This window comes from Hyperolius riggenbachi, chromosome 5, assembly GCF_040937935.1.
Source record: "Hyperolius riggenbachi isolate aHypRig1 chromosome 5, aHypRig1.pri, whole genome shotgun sequence".
Taxonomy (NCBI): domain Eukaryota; kingdom Metazoa; phylum Chordata; class Amphibia; order Anura; family Hyperoliidae; genus Hyperolius; species Hyperolius riggenbachi.
In genome coordinates, this window is record NC_090650.1 from 148,645,834 (window position 1) to 148,664,273 (window position 18,440).

At 41.6% G+C, this 18,440-nt stretch overlaps 1 protein-coding gene across 4 annotated transcripts in view; it reads right to left on the minus strand.

Moving 5' to 3' along the window:
- HECW1 (HECT, C2 and WW domain containing E3 ubiquitin protein ligase 1) overlaps positions 1-18,440 on the minus strand; it is a 412,329-nt gene that overhangs the window by 53,518 nt on the left and 340,371 nt on the right. For all 4 annotated transcript variants that reach the window (XM_068236363.1, XM_068236364.1, XM_068236365.1 and 1 more), the window contains 5 exons: positions 16,702-16,807; positions 11,172-11,268; positions 6,178-6,261; positions 1,926-2,035; positions 14-134 (listed from right to left, as the gene is read on the minus strand). In XM_068236363.1, the coding sequence (XP_068092464.1) occupies positions 14-134; positions 1,926-2,035; positions 6,178-6,261; positions 11,172-11,268; positions 16,702-16,807 (518 nt within the window). The remainder of the gene's footprint in view (positions 1-13; positions 135-1,925; positions 2,036-6,177; positions 6,262-11,171; positions 11,269-16,701; positions 16,808-18,440) is intronic.

The following is an 18,440-nucleotide window of genomic DNA, read 5'->3' on the forward strand; positions in this document are numbered from 1 at the left end:
TGGACACACTTACTTTATTTTCCCTGGACCTTGTCCATATCCTTTTGCTTCAAGTTTTCGGTAGAAGTTTCGTAACTTGGCTTCAAAATCTCTCCTGTAGGGTGAAGGAGCCCTTGCACTGGCACGCTGAAGACCTGGTGACAGGAATATGATGTGACACTTATTCAAATGTGATTTCAAGTGACCATGCAATTTACTTTATTATTTTATTTGTGTAGGTCCATTTTTATAGGGATGTTATATATAATAATGTCCCATCCACATCTTAGTTATGAAGGTTATAATCTATTGTTGTTACAGAAAACCTCAATGATGAGTTGAGAATTAGACATATTCCAAATGAAGCTTGGTCATTATATAGAGTAATTTGATTTGTTATCAAAGCTCTGAGCTCTGGTTTTCTTCCTGGACAGGCTAGCTAATTCCACACAGATTATATGAAGAGTTGCCATGAGTAGAGCAGCTCTACAGAGCAGAAGGACGGAATTGATCAACCATCAGTTCCATTTCACAGAAGAAGATCTGAAACTCCTAGCCTGTAAATAACCTTTTGAGAACATAGACAGGTTTTAGGCAAGCAGTTTTGTCTGATGTCTTTGTGTCAGGTTTGGTAACCACATGTTCTGATCTAGAGACACTTTCAATAACTGTTGCCCAAAAAGATTGTGATGGAAACATTCTGAGATTGATGTACAGACACACTGCTTCGTAGTCTGTTCTGTTCTAAGGAGGAAGTGGGGGCAATGAGTGAGAGGTGCCATAAAAGGGGTGTAAAACTCATGCACCATTGTCTGACAATATCTGTACTTTAAGCTTTTAAAGAGGAACTCAAGTCGAAAATAATGTAATAAAAAAGTGCTTAATTTTTTACAATAATTATGTATAAATGATTTAGCCAGTCTTTGTCCATTGTAAAATCTTTCCTTTCCCTGATTTACATTCGGACATTTATCACATGGTGACATTTTTACTGTTGGCAGGTAATGTCAGTGGAAGAAGATGCTGCTTGCTTTACTGGCAGTTGGAAACAGCTGTTATTTCCCACAATGCAACAAAGCTCCCACAGTGTGAAGTCAGAACCATGGTCTTGACATCACACTGTGGGAGGGGTTTCACCACAATATCAGCCATACAGAGCACCCTGGTGATCCGTTTGTGAAAAGGAAAATATTTCTCATCAGAAAGGGGGTATCAACAACTGATTGGGATAAAGTTCAATATCTCAGTTTCTCTTTAACAGTTGGTCATAAAAATGTTCAAATCAGATGACAAGATGCCTCTGGACAATGTCTGATATTTCTTGTGAGGGTGTGTGGGATTTATTCTTCTTGTGGATCATATAGTTTAACTCTAAATTGTCATTTAGAGTGCATCTATATAAAAATGTGTCTCCATACATATAAGATTATTAGGCCATAATTCTATCTGGCGACATGCACACAACTGAGAAGTCGAGTCAAGTGTTCATATTAATGAGCAGAGATTGTCAATGGGATGTTAAAAATGTATCTCAATTCTATACAAATGTATACAGTTTGAAATTGGACAATTTAAATGGAAGAGTTGCCCAGTGCCCATCTTCAGGAAACCGTCAGAAATAGACCAGAGCATGTCTTGCATAGTTTGCTAGCGGGCATCTGCTGCATCTGTAGGCATTTCTCGGCAAAAAATATCTGAATCGGACAAGAGTCTTTTCTTGTTTATGAGCAAATGTCTGTCCTGTATTTATTCATCTATAAGTAGATCAACTGAAGTAATTCAATCCTATCATTGCCACATACAGTATGCAGCAATTGGGGGATTACCTGACATGCACTCATTGTTTCATTTGCATTTCACTTGCTACGGTAATGAAGGAAAGCTGACAAAAAAAATCCAGAATCATTCATATATGCATTCATAAACACTTGCCACTCACAACTTACCTGGTGAGTTTTGAGGGGAGGAGCCAGGAGAGCAGCGAGGAGAAAAGCTGTATCCTGGATGGAAGGCTGCCTGAAGTGGGATGTATGACATGATATCTTCTTCAAACAGGCTGAAAAATAGCAAAAATGGGTAAAAAAAAAAGACAATGTCTGTGAAAGATATGATTCCCACATCCATGAAATCTACACATCTTTATTTATGGTTCATTGTCAATTCCAGATAAGGAGAGTTACTTTACATTAAATACTCAAGAAGAAGGAACATGGATGTCTGGCACTGTAGCTTTTAATGCAGGTAGCAGGTGTACAATGCATGGAAATCACGGTAGATGCACAAAAACATGTGTTCACGTGAAAAGATAAAGTACTTATCGTGCTCTGCTGGAGTGGGGAGGCAGCTGTGGGCGCCAGAGGGTGCACGGCCTTACGACCGTTTCGCAATGAGGTGAGCCTTGCTTCCTCGGAGGCTAACGTGCACGTTAGCCTCCAGACATCCATGTTCCTTCTTCTTGAGTATTGCAATGTACTGACTTTATTATTTGTCTTGAGCACGTAGCTCCTGCTAGAGTTCTATACCTGCAATTGGCCATTTTTGATATTCTCCACAATTTTTTCTGAGTGCCTGCCACCCCCTCTCTCTCAGGCTTACTTTACATTAAGCTGAAAATCAGAGGGGTAATAACAAACCATGAGGCCTCATAGCAAACTTTTGATGGTGCCTCTAGCCCTAGGCACTGAAGCAATGACACTCCACTATGGGAGGAATGAGGGGGAGCACACACAATGCATAGCGCATGTGCCACATGAACACAGATTTCTGTAGTCCCTCTTCCCTCTAGAGGCAAAGATGTGTTATGGTGCCCATATACGATACAATAAAAAAAAATCTTTATATTTGATCTAACAGAATAATCGAACTAAATTATCTAATCTAAAAAAAATGAAAAATTGTACCATGTATGGCCACCTTTAGACAGTGCATATCCCTAATATACTAAGATCACTTTCCTACAGGGTATTGTATTCAGTTATATCACATACTGTAATTCCATACTGTTTCCAAGTTATGCTGCAGAAATCCAGAGATTTCTCCCAACTCCCACATGGCACATATTCTACCCTCTTTCCCCATTAAGCAATAATAGTATATTGCCACAAACGTTAGAGAAAATATGGCCTCCTCCCTGCTCACAGGCCTCACATAACTGCTGTGATTAATGCTGAAGCTTTGATAACAGAAACTAAAGTACTTTTGTTTTAGACATGTATGTATGTATGTGAAAATGGTTCACTAAATGTAAACTATTTTATAAAATGGGACACTGATGTTTAGAAATCTTTCATCATTCTCCAGGTTGTAATTATATATTTACACAGGACTGTGTGACAGCCATATGTATTAATTACACAAAACTTTGCCTCCCTGCCTTGTGGTAAAATAAAAAAGTCAAAAAAGTATAGTATATAGATGGCACATTTACAGCTATTATAGCAACAACTGCTGTCATCCAGTTTTCACAGGTACCTTGAGATCCGATTGCTTTTTTGTGTATTTAGTAGTAGTGTACAGTACATACACCTCATGCCCTGTGTAGATAGATTATGGCTGTTCTGAGAACATGATTGTTTATCAGTGGTAGAGGGGGTATAAGAAATATACATATCTGTTAGTTACTAATCTTTGCATTGTTTGAATAGTTACAGTTCAGTTAGTTATCAAGGAATACTGTAAGTATCTTTTTTTTATATATTTTTAGAAAATGTAAGCTTGCTGTACAGAATGTGGAACAAATCCAAGCTGCAGGTAACCACATAAATGGGTCACATGATATGTACTGTAATTAATAATATTTATTTTTTAAAGCAGATCCGAGATGAAAAACGAACTATAACAAGTAACTTGTCTATATATCTTATCTAAAGTTTAGATAGTTTAGACAGCATATCTAGCTGCAAACAGCTTCAAACGTTTATGATTAATGATTATTTATTCCTGTGATACAATGAGGTCAGCCATGTTCTGTTTGTCACATTGTCACAGACTGAGGGTTGAAGATGCTATCAGCTTGCCTGTGTGTAAATTCAGTCCCCTCCCCTCCTCCCCCCTGCCTCTGAAATCAATGGCTAGTAACTTCCTCCTCCTGCTTAGACTGAGCTCCCATTAGCCCTTGCTACAGTGCCAAGGCACAAAAGGAGCTGTGGGCAAGGTTTGTTTAATTTATAGAGAATTAGAGTATTAAAACAAAACAAAAAAAAGTATTTGGCTTGAGGAATGCCCTGTAAACTATATGAAAGGAACACAATTATGCAATGAGTAAAAGTTTATCTCGGATCCAGTTTAACAGAATATTTATTTCAGTCTGGGAACTCTGGTTGCCTGCATTGTCTGAAAAAAAATAGTAAAAATTAAGTTTACTGAATTGTTAATTATTTAATTATTATCCCTCATTGCTTTCACTCACTACAAAATGTAATAATGTGTCAATGTTGCAGTACAAATGTTTCCGAGTGTTGATTATGGTATGACCAATGTCAAACACACTCATACAGCGGAAGCAATGCTAAACATTATGATATCAGTATTGATAAGGTTTCCTGTTTAAAACAATCACACTTCTGTTCATTTCAAATGATCACAGTGAACTTCAAAGCTTTGCGACCCAGATAACAATGCTAAGTTTCCTTATTAAACAGGAGTATACAATACTTCAGCCCACATCTCAAGTCTCCAGTTAAACAGAAATGACATCATACACACCTGCAACTTCTGCAATGTAAGATCAAACATGTGGACATTTCATATGCTTCAGCAATCGTTATAGATGAAATCAGTGCAAGAACAAAGCACAAGTACATTTCAGAATCTATTAACTCCGGAGGTGATTTACATCTGAACCATTGCAACTCATAATGTACCCATTACACCAGAAGCAGCTGTCTGCGATATTCTGAAAGCGATATTACTTGATGGGTTGGGATGCCTACAGACTATGGAAAGTGTCTGGAAGCATCTTTGGCTGTTATTCAATTCACTCTTTTGCCTACATTTTTTTCCTGGCAGATAATTTTTCATGTTCTGTTTTCAGTGTTTAGGTGAAAAAGTACTGTCAAAATTATTCAAAGTAATTTCTTGCTTGCTGTTGGCTTAAAAGGAACCTGAGGTGTAAGACCTATGGAATCGGCCATATTTATTTATTTTTAAACAGTAACAGTTGCCTGGCAGTCCTGCTGATCTCTCTGGTCAGTAGGGTCTAAATCACACACCTGAAACAAGTTTAGCTATAATGCTGCCTGTTTCCACCATAAAAGACAAGTTACTCGCCCCATATAACAAGTGCTGCTCTCAAGTGTTGCCAGCCAACACATAACAAGCAATGCCCTCATATAACAAGCGCTGCTCCTGGCAACCCGTATGGCAAGTGTTGCTCTCCATACAACAAGTTTGCCCTCCATGCATAAAGTGATCCTGCCCCATATCACAAGTGCTGCCTTGTCTGTTCCTCTGCAAAGTGGCATAGGGAACACTGAAAACTGGGAATACTTACCTGCGAGTGCTGACAGGGACTTCTTATTTTCATCTTCTGATCTTGTCCAATCTGCTTCTCCACAAGCACATTGCTGGCACCTACCACTGGTCATGTGACAGTCACATGACCAGAGGTAGGACTGGTGATGAATGCATGCCAAAGCAGAGCTAACAGGTTCAACAAATGAGAACGAGAGGAGTCAACTACTCCGAGCTCCATCTGAACTCTGTGTCTGAATAGGGATTTCCAGGGCAGCAGGCATTTGGAAAGGCGAGTGGCAGGTCATATTTATCTACCTTAGCATGCCTAGTGGGACATACAGCCCTGCTTACAATGTATGTGTAAGTAATCATTCATTACAATCCAGTCTTTGTGTTCCATTAGAATTTAGGTGTCAATTAAAAAGAAATCAAATTAAAACAATTTTGCTACAACAGCTACGCTGAACAACTGAACCTGTTCACTATTCTGTTGTCAGAGGAGTACTGCTACTGCTTAACTGCAGTGCCCCAGTTGTCTTTGAACTGCTGAGAAAAATAAATGAAGGAAACAGGTCATCCCTGCAGTTTTTCATCCCTGTCCATAAAGTGTCAGGACTATGATATTTTGTGGGGAAATCACACCAGAGGGATTAATGGCTCACTCTATAGGTCTGGTAGCTGCTTGTGTATGCATATACATTGAGCAGAGTCACAATTCCAAATGTTATCATCATTGAACAGTACCTCAAAAGAATAACTAAGTCTGCATCACAAGACAGTTTTTCAAGCCCATGAGTACCCTCTGTTCTAATGTAATGAATCTTCTCCCTGTATCATAAAAGGAAAACATTACCGTTATTCTCCATTAATTTAATACTAATACATTAAATACATTGTAACTTTATATATCTAAGTATAAATTAACAAACATTAATATACGGTAATATTTTTGACTGTTAAAATAATATTAATACTATTTAAAAAAAAAAATAGTTCATAAACATTGGCATAACTACAAATCACAGGGCCCACCAGGATAACATAAATAAAGATAACCTGTAAAGTCGCTGACGGCCATGCCGCTGACTCACAGTTTGTTGCCGTCCCTGCCACTGACTCACAGGCGTGCAGGGCGGCAGGTGGAGGACGCGTCTCAGTGCACGTTCCATCTATGCAATAGTAGTCACATGTCTCCCTGCGTGTCAGCTGATTGCTGACACGCTGAACTCCCAATTGGTGGGATGTTGTATTTGAATCAGGTGAGCGATCTGGTCTGTGCCTGTGATAGCCTATGCTGGGCTAGAAAGCTGAAATTGCGCTCACACTAAGTGCCTTGTCTTGCTGCAGATTCTGTCTGTCTCTTGACCAAGCTTCTTGCAGATCTGACACCTTATTGCCAACCCGGATTGAACCTGACTACTCTTCTTCTAATCTTCTGTTATCGACCCGGCTTGTACCTGACCTTGCATCTACTGGAACTTGCATGAATGCTGCCTGCCCTGATCCCAGCCTGTCGGACCTTACATCTGTATTGTGAATATACTTTTGTCTGGACTGCCTCAGCCCATAGGCCTCAGGTGACTATTCAATTATACAGTATCTGCATTTCCTTGCTGTGTTTGGTGAATGCTATATGCCAGGTTGTAGCGTACGTTAAAAAAGGGCGCCGGGAAAAAAGGGCGCAGGGTTTTAAAAGATAATCATGAATAACGTTTAAAAAAGATTGTGTTATATTTCGTTTAAAAATAATGTTTTATAAAGTTATAAATCATTAAATAATGTGTATAAAATCGGCAATTTTAAAAACGTTAATCTTCCCTGTTTAAAAATTGAAATTTATAATAACGTTTTATAAAACATTAATAAGAATTTTACTAAAGCTATACCTAACCCTACTCTCACACAGAACCCTCCCTGTACCTATCCCTAACCCCTAGACCCCCCTGTTGGTGCCTAACCCTAAGACCCCCCTGTTGGTGCCTAACCCTAAGACCCCCCTGGTGGTGCCTAAACCTAAGACCCCCCTGTTGGTGCCTAACCCTAAGACCCCCCTGTTGGTGCCTAACCCTAAGACCCCCCTGTTGGTGCCTAACCCTAAGACCCCCCTGGTGGTGCCTAAACCTAAGACCCCCCTGTTGGTGCCTAACCCTAAGACCCCCCTGTTGGTGCCTAACCCTAAGACCCCCCTGTTGGTGCCTAACCCTAAGACCCCCCTGTTGGTGCCTAACCCTAAGACCCCCCTGTTGGTGCCTAAACCTAAGACCCCCCTGTTGGTGCCTAAACCTAAGACCCCCCTGTGATAAGCATTAATAACGTTTTAAAAAAATATGGTGCGGTTTTTCGTTTAAAAATGCAAAAAAAAAAAAAAAAATTGTACGGTTTTTCGTTTAAAAGTAATGTTTTAAAAAATATTGTACTGTTTTTCGTTTAAAAATAATGTTTTAAAAATTATAAATCATTAAATAATGTGTAATCATGAGAAACAGTTATAAAACATTAAAAGTCTCCGGGCGCCACTTTTAAAACGTTATTTTTCTCCGGCGCCCTTTTTTCCTGTTGGGCGCCGATTTAAACGATATTTATTATGGGAGTGAATGGCGGCGCCCTTTTTGTCCACCTGCCTCATGCGCCCAAATTTCCTGCTTCCCAGGTTGTATGCTACATCTACCTGCAGGGTTGTGTAGTTTGTTAGGCAGGAGTGTACGCAGGTGTTATAGAACTTCTGAGAGCAATTCCTGTTCATGTAAGTTAGCTTATACAAAGAAATATCCTTGTTCACTGCTGCACACACCATGTCTTCTCTCCCTTTCCTCTTAGTATAATAACACAAAAAAGGACCAGATTTTTCTTAAATCTGGAGATGTATTCAAACTCTGTCAGCCTCACAAAACTAACATGGTGTTCAAAAAATGTATGACCTCAATAAGTCTACACTTAGGGCCCTTTTACACTTAAGGGGATTGATTGACAAAGCCGTGATAACTGTTATCACGGTCGCGCTAGCGTTATAGCGTGCGTAACATTTTTCACGCGCAAACGTGAATTTGTGTGCAAAATCGCTGCAGTTTTCGTGCGAAAACGCTAATTTTTCACGGGAAAATGGCCGTGATTTTGCGTGCAAATTTACATTTGCGCACTAAAAACGTTACGCGCTTTATAGCGAGCGCAAAACGCTAGCGCGACCATGCTAAGAGTTATTACGGCTTTGTGAATGAAGTCCAATGTGTTGATATGTGTTAGTATGCATTAGTATGCACTGCATTTTTTTTTCTCCACAGCAGTGCATAATGAAAAACTTTCAGTTAAAACGCGTACAGGGGGAACTGAGCCATAGGAAAACATGGACTTTTACTTTGAAAATCAGTTGTCCTTTCAGTTATAACTGAGAGCAACTGATTAAGTGTAAAAGGATCCTAAAGACTTCCCTGGTATGCTTTTCAACTGACTCCCAATCCTCCTTGTCAAGATCTCCCCAAACCCTCCAGCAACGCTAGACACACGTCAAACCAGCCTGCACAATGACCTGGCTAAATAGACACTTGACAGTGGTTTTCTTATTCTAGACTATCTGGGCCTGCATCACATGTCTCAGCTAAATAAAGTGAAAGAACATTGTATTGTTCAGAGAATGCTTACATTTAAATTCACTGAATGTCAGCAGGACACTCTGTAGAGCTATATACTCAAGCATGGTGATTCCATGTTTAATCCACAGTTTAGGGTCTGGTATTGTGCTGTAGTCATGAAGATGAGGATTCCCCATAATGGAATAAATGTGGACCATGTATTAGCTTTCCAGAAGTGTTTAGTTGCATTCTGCCAAGCTTTAATTGTTACTTTCATAGAATAGGGTAAATCGGGTCTGGCCCTCAACTCCCTAAGAGATAAACACTAGAGCTGGCCCCGAACCCATGATCTCTGTTTCCAGCTTAAAGAGAAACTCCGACCAAGAATTGAACTTTATCCCAATCAGTAGCTGATACCTCTTTTACATGAGAAATCTATTCCTTTTCACAAACAGACCATCAGGGGGTGCTGTATGATTGATATTGTGGTGAAATCCCTCCCACAAGAAGCTCTTGAGTACGTACTCCTGGCAGTTTCCTGTCTGTGAACCTTGCTGCATTGTGGGAAATAGCTGTTTACAACTGTTTCCAACTGCCAAAAAAAGCATGCAGCAGCTACATCACCTGCCAACAGTAAAAATATCACCATGTAATAAATGTCAGAATGTAAATCAGGGATTTAAATGATTTTACAATGGGCAAACACTGACTAAATAATTTATACATAATTATTGTAAAAATGAAGCACTTTTTTATTACTTATTTCCACTGGAGTTCCTTTTTAACTGCAGGTTTAAGAGGCCTTTGCCACAGTCACCATCCTGCTGTGAGTCAAGCTGTATCTTACTATATTGATCTTTGGAGCTGTCTGTTGGATCGTGTCCTGGCTGGCAACAATCTAAAGTTTGTGCTAAATTTAACTGAAAGGACAAGCTGCTGAAACAAATTAAATATATATCATAATTAAGACTTAATAACATAAGTGGTTGTTAGTTTTTAGCATAATTTTACAATCTAATAAATCTGACCATAGTAGTGCGCACACACGTTCAATTTGCCCACAATTTGTTTTGCCCACCAGGCTTGAACTCAATCCTGCAGGATAAATGGGCTTCAGTGCTGTACAGATACTGTACATCATTAGGCAACAGCTGAGTGATATGTTCCGTGCCTATAGAGAAAGTAAGCGGGACAATGGCACCAGGAACACCAGAGCAACTACCGTGGGTGAGGAGGGGAACAATGGACTCACCCACCTATTTTAGCTTAAAGGTGTGTCATGCTTAATCAGTAAGCAACCTCAGGAGGCCTCAGAGGGCACCTGTACATATGCTAGATCAGGGGTCAGGAACCTTTTTGGCTGAAAGAGCCATAAATGCTACATATTTTAAAATGTAATTCTGTGAGAGCCATACAGTATGCTTCAAACTGGGACAGTGCGCATGCACAGCAGAGGGCTCACGTCCCTGTTGCCATGGTGATGTGTATACAGTTGATCTGTTGGGCAGCGGAAGTGTCAGACACGTCTTCAGCTTCTCTTGGGTTTCAGAAACATCAGCAATTTCCAAGAAAGGAGAAATACCGACTAACAGTTTGTACAGTTAGCTAGCTGACTTGGGGCTTGATTCACTTAGTAGGATGAGATCCCCGCACGTTGGCCCAATAGGCTTCCTGTCAAGTGACAGGCAGCCTATTGGGCCAATCAAAGTGCAGGGATCTCATCCAACAAAGTCACTGGACCTGACAGTGTCCATAGTGGGACAACTGGAGCAGCCATTAGTTTTGGGGGAAGTGTGAGTAAGTTGTGTAGTGTAGTGTATGCTACAGCAGTGGCGTGCCTACTTTGAAAATTTTATTTGCACTGCTTGATCAGTGTAGCTTAGTGAATCAACCCTTACCGATTTTATGTGAGCCAGATGTAGCCATCAAAAGAGCCACATCTGGCTACTGAGCCATAGGTTCCCTACCCCTGTGCTAGATTCTCAACTGAGATGGCTTCAACTGGCTGCCTTGGCCAAGAATAGTCTAATGTGTGTTCAAGATTGACTATTTTCTCTTGACTTTAAGGATTGTAGCATAATCACTAGGCACCAAACCATTGTATTGTCCTGCTCCTGTTGTTTCATGTTGCATTTGCTTGTATTGCTTTAGTTAATGTATATAGACCAATACCTGAGTGCATGGTTTCTTGCTAAACTGGGCTGACGCTCTTGTAACATTTCAAATATGTTAGGCTGTCGCAGAAAGGCAACGATCTTGTCATTGTAAGCTGAAATGAACGAAAATAGAAACGTTATTTTAACCAACAGAAAATTAATGTGAAATATATATATAAGACATAGACTTAGGCCCCTTTTATACTAGCATGGCATAACGTTGCGGTACTCTCCCCCGCCACTCCCACGTTGCTGTAGCCATAAGTCTCTATGAGATTGACCACACTACCTGCGGTGCAAGCTGACTGGATGCAGTATAGGAGAGAAAAACACTGGCATTGGAGTAGGAATTTGTGCTCTGCATCCTCTGCTATTTACATGGGGGAGAGAGGTGGGCTCCCTTAGCCCCTGGGCACTTACTGAGGGGGGTGGAGGAACAGAATCTGGCCACACTTCTTTCAATGGCCGGCTTTACAATCGCACAAAAAAAATGGGCCCTTAGCGGAATGTAACAGAATGGATTCCTAACGGATCTAATGTTAACCTATGGATCAGTTGACGTTGGTCCTTTCGAACTGATCTGCTCTGCTGATCAGACCACAAGTTTGTTTCTGCAGCAATTTTTCCAGCAAAATGTAAATGGAGGCTGAAGCACTGCATGTGAGGCAATGAGTATGCGGATCTTTACAACACACTGATTATAAAAACTTACCTCTGCAGCCTCTTTTCCTGTAGCACAAGCCCACCGACCACCCCCTGCAAGATGGCATCGGCTTTCCCAGCTTGCAATGAATACCACTGCATCTTGCAACAGCTGCAAAATGAATGCATTGCAAACTCAAGGAAGCAGGAGTAGCACTACAATGCACCAGATAGGGGATAAGTGCTTAACAGGCAGCTCATGTGCAGTGTAAGCAAACAACTCCCATGCAGCCCTCACGTAATCTACATACATCATCAGTTTTGTGCCAAACACCTTTGCTCAGTGCAGATAAACCTCTTTATACATTTTCAAACTTTGCAGCGCATAGGGCTATTTTTACTATTTTCCGTTGTAACAGAATGGAAAGGGATACAAAATGGATACAAGACAGATACCAACGGAACGAAAAGGATACAAATGGATCCCTCGGAATGTAAAGTGGATCCTTTTATCAGAAAGTGCCAATGTGAACCAACCCTTAAGCTCGACAACACACACCATACAATCTTGGTTGTACAAATCTATCTATGTAGTATAAGGGCCAACAGATTGAAAATACCTTGAATGATTGATTGGATAAGCTCTTATACTAGATGAAAGTGGTAAGATTGAACAACCAAGATTGTATGGTGTGTGTTGAGCCTTAGGCCTTGTTCACAGCAGGGCCGTTTCTGTGCGCTTTTCACAGCGCATTGCCCTGAGCGTTCTGCAAGGTATTGATTTTCCCATGTAATTAAATGTGTGTGGTTCACATCTATGTGCTGCGCTGAGCTGCATTACAAAAACATAGTGCTGCATGCATTTCGGTGTGTTGAGCTGTAAAGCGCACATCAATGCAAGTGAATGGGTGCGCTTTTTTAGCGCATGGAAGCACATGCGTTTTTTACCCGTAATAGAAAAATAAAATGCATTTTCATATGAAAACAAACCTTTATTGACAACTGCTACTGCTACAATAAGCAAAACATGCTTAAAGGAAGCGCACAGCAACGTACTGAAACGCGCACTAAAGCACACACAAACACATGCATTTTTTATCATGCGCTTTTACACATTTCTCAACGCACCAAATGTGAATGAGGACTTAAAGTGAATGGGATCCACATTTAAAAAAAAATGAAGTAAATACTTATCTAAGGAGAGGGAAGGCTCTGGGTTGTATAGAGCCTTCCGTCTCCTCTCTCGCCATGCTCTCTATCCTGTGCTGGCTCCTCCCCGTTTCAATCCCCCGCTGAAACGGTATTTGAAAGTCTTTGGGAGCCGTGTCCTCCCGAAGACGTGCGGCTTCATACTGCACACACGTGAGCGCGCAAGAGAGCGTGCTTGCGCAGGGGCAGTACAGGGCCGCCCTTCAGGAGCACTCGGGCTCCCTGAAGACTCCTGAAGCCTCTTTCAGCCTGGTAAAGCAGTATTTGACTAATTTAGTCAAATACTCCTACCGGGCGAGCCAGCACCGGAACGACGGGACCAGGAGAGGAGCCGGAAGGCTCTATAGGACCCAGAGCCTTCCCTCTCCTTGGGTAAGTATCTATCTCATTTTTTTAAATGCGGTTCCCATTCACTTTAACCTCTTGCCGACCGCGTCACGCCGATGGGCGTGGCCGCGGCGGCAGCCCCATTACCGCCTAACGCTGATTGCCGTAAAGTCCTGGGGCCAGCTATTGCAGGAGATCGCGCGCAGGCTGTGCGCGCATCTCCTGCTTAGGGGGCGGAGCTCCGCCCCGCCTTCAGTCTCCAAGCGGCTATTGCCACTCAGGAGACTGTTAGACGGCGTAATCGCCGTCTATTTGCATGTACAGCGCTGCGATCGGCAGCAGTGCTGTACACGGCTGTCCCCCTGGGACACTGGAGAGCGATCGGCTCTCATAGGCAGAAGCCTATGACAGCCGATTGCCATAATTAGCTGGCTGTGGGGAGGGAGGGAGGGAATAGTTTTAAAGAAACATACTGTTTTTGACAAAAAACAGTAACAAAAATATTTGTACAAAAAAAAGAAACAATCTGGGGGCGATCAGACCCCACCAACAGAGAGCTCTGTTGGTGGGGAGAAAAAGGGGGGGGGGGATCACTTTTGTGCTGTGTTGTGTGGCCCTGCAGCTTAGGCTTAAAGCTGCAGTGGCCTATTTTAATAAAAATGGCCTGGTCACTAGGGGGGTTTAGCACTGCAGTCCTCAAGAGGTTAAGGAGTAAATAGATACTGGCTGCACTTTTTAGTGTGTGTGTGTGTGTGTGTGCGTGTGTGTGTGTGTGTGTGTGTGTGTGTTGGAAAATCCTGGCCGCATTTTTTACTGGAGCAAGGGGGGTTAAACTAACCTTATGTCTTTTATGTCTTACTAACGGGGATGGAACTTAGGTGGGAGCCAAGAGCGTAATAGAGACTTGCCAGGACAAACTGCATTAGAAAAGGAAAAGATCCGCTCAACAATAGATCTGTATAAAATGTCTAATCTTTAATTTTCAATAAACTGTGTACAGTCAGCAGCTCAGGCATATTAGAGTGAATGTCATAGCTTAAGATAATGTGGTAAGGTGCAGTAATGCGTGCATTGCTATGGTAATACATCTAACCAGGCATGTTCCCATAGCAATGTTAACTCGGTAACGCCCATGGTGCTAATGTAATGGGCTAATGGCCAGTGCTACCCCTGTGCTAGTAATGGTAAAATTGCACAGGGAGCTCACAGCGACTGTACCATACTTTAGTTCCAATGTTAACTTCAGGCAACTAAAAGTCTAGAATCTGCCCTGTGCTGTAGGGAGAACAGGCTAAAGCCAGTGATGCTTTCTGCTGATTGGATGATGGATGCAACTTCATCTTCTTTTACACTGTGCATGGGGCAAAACAGATGTGAGGACAGTTGTAATGTTGGAAGAATAAAGCTGCACTGTTACTGTCCGTGGTAGGCTGAATTTCAGCTGCCTGTGGTACACTCTGTGCTGGGCTTTCTTGATCATGGCAGCAGTTCTGTTTTTCCCTTCCTTTTAGATCTTGAGGATTTATGGAACCAAGAGACTTACATGACTTTATTTGGGTAACAAGTGATCCAGGGGCGTAGCAATAGGGGGTGCAGAGGTAGCGACCGCATCGGGGCCCTTGGGCCAGAGGGGCCCCATTGGGCTCTCCTTCAAACACAATATTAGTTCTCTATTGGTCCTGTGCTGGTAATAATCACTTCTATAGATGCTCTAAATACTTGTAATCATTAACACACTGTTCCCCATTCCCTTCTTGCACCTCCAACACTGTGGTTGTCCTTGGCAGGTTTTGGTATGCCGTATCAATTGTTATGTATAGAGTGCTTGGGGGGCCCCATGTAAAACTTGCACCGGGGCCCACAGCTCCTTAGCTACGCCACTGAAGTGATCTACAGTGCTGCCCATAATTATTCATACCTCGGGCAAATTTTGACTTAAAGTTACTTTTATTAAACCAGCAAGTCATTTTTTGACAGGAAATGACATAGGTGTCGCCCAAAAGATAATAAGAAGATGTACAAGAGGTATTATTGTGGAAAAAAACACATTTCTCAGCCTTAATTAACATTTTAGCATTAAGTGTCCAGTCCAAAATTATTCATACCTTTCACAAACTGTCACATCCTGTAAAATCCAAAGTTCTATACCATTCCAAGTAGTCCAAACTATTCTAAAGCATCCTAAAAAACCCTGATTAATTGGGAACAGGTGTTTTAATCAACTCAACAGGTGAAAAACAGCAGCTCTCTGCAGTTGGTTTGTAGACAGTGATAGAGAAGACAAAGGAGCTCTTCGAGTACCTGCGGCTGCGCATTGTGGCTGCTCACAAGTCAGGAAATGGCTACAAGGCCATTTCTAAATGTTTTCAAGATCCAGTGGCTACAGTGCAAAGTATTATTAAAAATACAAGATATTCTGCACTGTGGTCGTAAGCCAAAAGTGACACCTGTGCTGGCCAAGAGCCTAGTGAGAGAGGTGAAGAAGAATCCAAGGATCACCACCAAAGCCATTCTGGTGAATCTGGGCTCTGCTGGTGGTAATGTCTCAAGGCAGACAATCTAACACTGCACACTGCTGGGTTCCACGGATGCAGACCAAGGAGGACGCCACTTCTCTAGGTAAGTCACACAAAAGCTCGCTTGGCCTTTGCAAATGCTCATTTGGACAAAGAAGAAGACTTCTGGTTTTCTGTGTTATGGTCAGATGAAACTGAATTGTTTGGTCAGAATGAAGTTTCCTTCATTTGGCATAAAAAAGGAGAAGCCTTCAACCCAAAGAGCACCATCCCCACTGTCAAACATGGTGGTGGGAACCTAATGGTTTGGGGGTGTCAAAATTTGCCAGGGGTATGAATAATTATGGGCAGCACTGTATTTACAATTTGGGTAGGCTGGATGTGCTTCTAAAATCTAGGTGTAGCGGCTTTAGCCAAAGTGTGGATAACAGCCCAGGAAGCCAGCAACCACTCACAACTCAGCAGACTACTTGAAGTCCTAGAGTGGGACAAATGCTTACATTAACTGATTCGTAACTGAATAGCCCACCAAATCCAGGTGAGACCTGTCCATGTGGCTATTGAGCCACTATTGTACACACGGTGAGTAAAGTTTTCTTTGCTCTTTCGGTCTTTCTGAAATCTATTCAGGTCTCATGGAGAAAACATAATGCTCTCCTGACGTTAGAGATATTGCTGTAATTGCTTCATTTGACTTTCTTTATTCACATTTTCAGATACCTAAAGCCTGGAAAAGTGAGTGTGTACAGCATCCATTTCATATAATGGAAAATAAAGATTAGCACAATTGCCACGTTTCCAACGTTTTGATTCCACTTACAAAGATATACAAAGGTGTCTAGAGCAGCTTACCTAAAGGAACCGATTCTGGTGGATGCTGACTTCTGATGGCTGATACCAGACTGTTTCCAGGCCTGGCTAGCAGTGATGCCCCTCTGTTTCTGGACACTTCGGAAGCCTGTCAGATAGATAGAGACACACATCACTTTAAATCTGTGTAAGACATTTCTGCTGTGCATTTATTTTTGAGATTTTCTGTGAGAAACAACTTTTAATGCATGCTGAATCATTAGTAATGGGTTTTATCCAGAGCTGATCATATGGCAAAGTCTGCTCCCCACAGGCCTTGTTTAGCACTGCAGTTTAGCTGGAAATGTTGCTGTCTCCCCACCCTGCAGCACATTTTACCCTGGTGTCTCCTTTTCACACTCGAGCTCAGCAGGAGCCCTATAAATAACACTATCCACAGTCATCCAGCATCCCTATAAATGGCGCTCTATCTGAATACTAAAATGAGCATCATGCTTTACCTGCCACTAAAACACTCACTTTGAATCAGTATTGCTCTGGGGTTTTTTTCCATTCACAAATGTAATAATAATAACAGATGGGCATGATAGTTTATTTATAAGACGTTACAGTAATGTTTTACAAAAACATTTTTCTGATGTAATGCAGGGCTAAACATGACCTGTTATTTGCTTACTAGTGACTATCACTGAAGCCTGGTAGATTGATAATGTATATAACAATATCGGCTATGGATAAATTTGGCTGTGGGCAGTGTTGCAGTCTTTAAAAAAGAATCCTCAAAAGGATTTTTAACTGGTCATGAGTCATCACTGCTCACTGGAACAATAGTCAGTGCAGCCACTGGTGAGTCCAGTCCAAATCTAAAATAGTTTTGTATTGGGCTTCAAAATGTAATTTTAGTCACCAAACTGGAAAAGTTCAGTTTTGACAATGAGCAGGCTGAAATTCAGTGTGGCCTATTATGACAGGCAATTGTTTTTATTAGGTCCTGCAATTACTATTCACAAATTTCCCATGCAGAACTCTGTTTAATGGGGTTGTTGGGGGCACATCTGGCTACTATTCTGTATGGGGGCACATCTGGTTATTGTATAATATTGGGGCACGATTATTACCTATACTTGGGCAGGAGCAGCCACTATGATTGCTATGGTTAGCCGTACACCACAGTTATTAAAACTCATACAACTGCAATTCAAAAGTGAAAAATCGCAAGTGATAAAAAAAACAAAACACAAAAATGTGAATGCATATCTCCTTAAATCACAGGTTGATTAAAGTGCTGGGAATTGTAGTTTCCCAATTAAAATTAATATATTTGGCCATGCAAGGGTTTATTTCCAAAGTCTACACTGAAAAATGCAAAAAAATTCTACACTTTGCACAAAAATCCTTCAAACTACTCTTGCTTGCAAACCACATTAAATGCCTGAGAAAGTGGTTATACCAGTGAAAGGATAAGGTAGATAGTAGAGGGTCTACTCTCTTTGTCCACTCCCCTCCGCTTTCTCTGTGTGCACCCTTTCCTGTGTTTATAGGTGTCGGGAAGGGGGTGGAACCATGACCAAGTTTGTCAGAGGGGTGGAGCCAGGAAGTGTGCCATAGAAGAGGTGGGGAAGCTACAACCAGCACTGCTCGTCGTCGTTCCACGCATGGATGGAACTAAAGACTAAGTGTTGGGCCATATCAATGCGCAGAGAGGCAGCAGGTGGAAAAATAGTTCAATTTCTCAATTTCGCCTGCCCGCTTCTATGCAATGTGGAGGTTTGGGGGGGGGT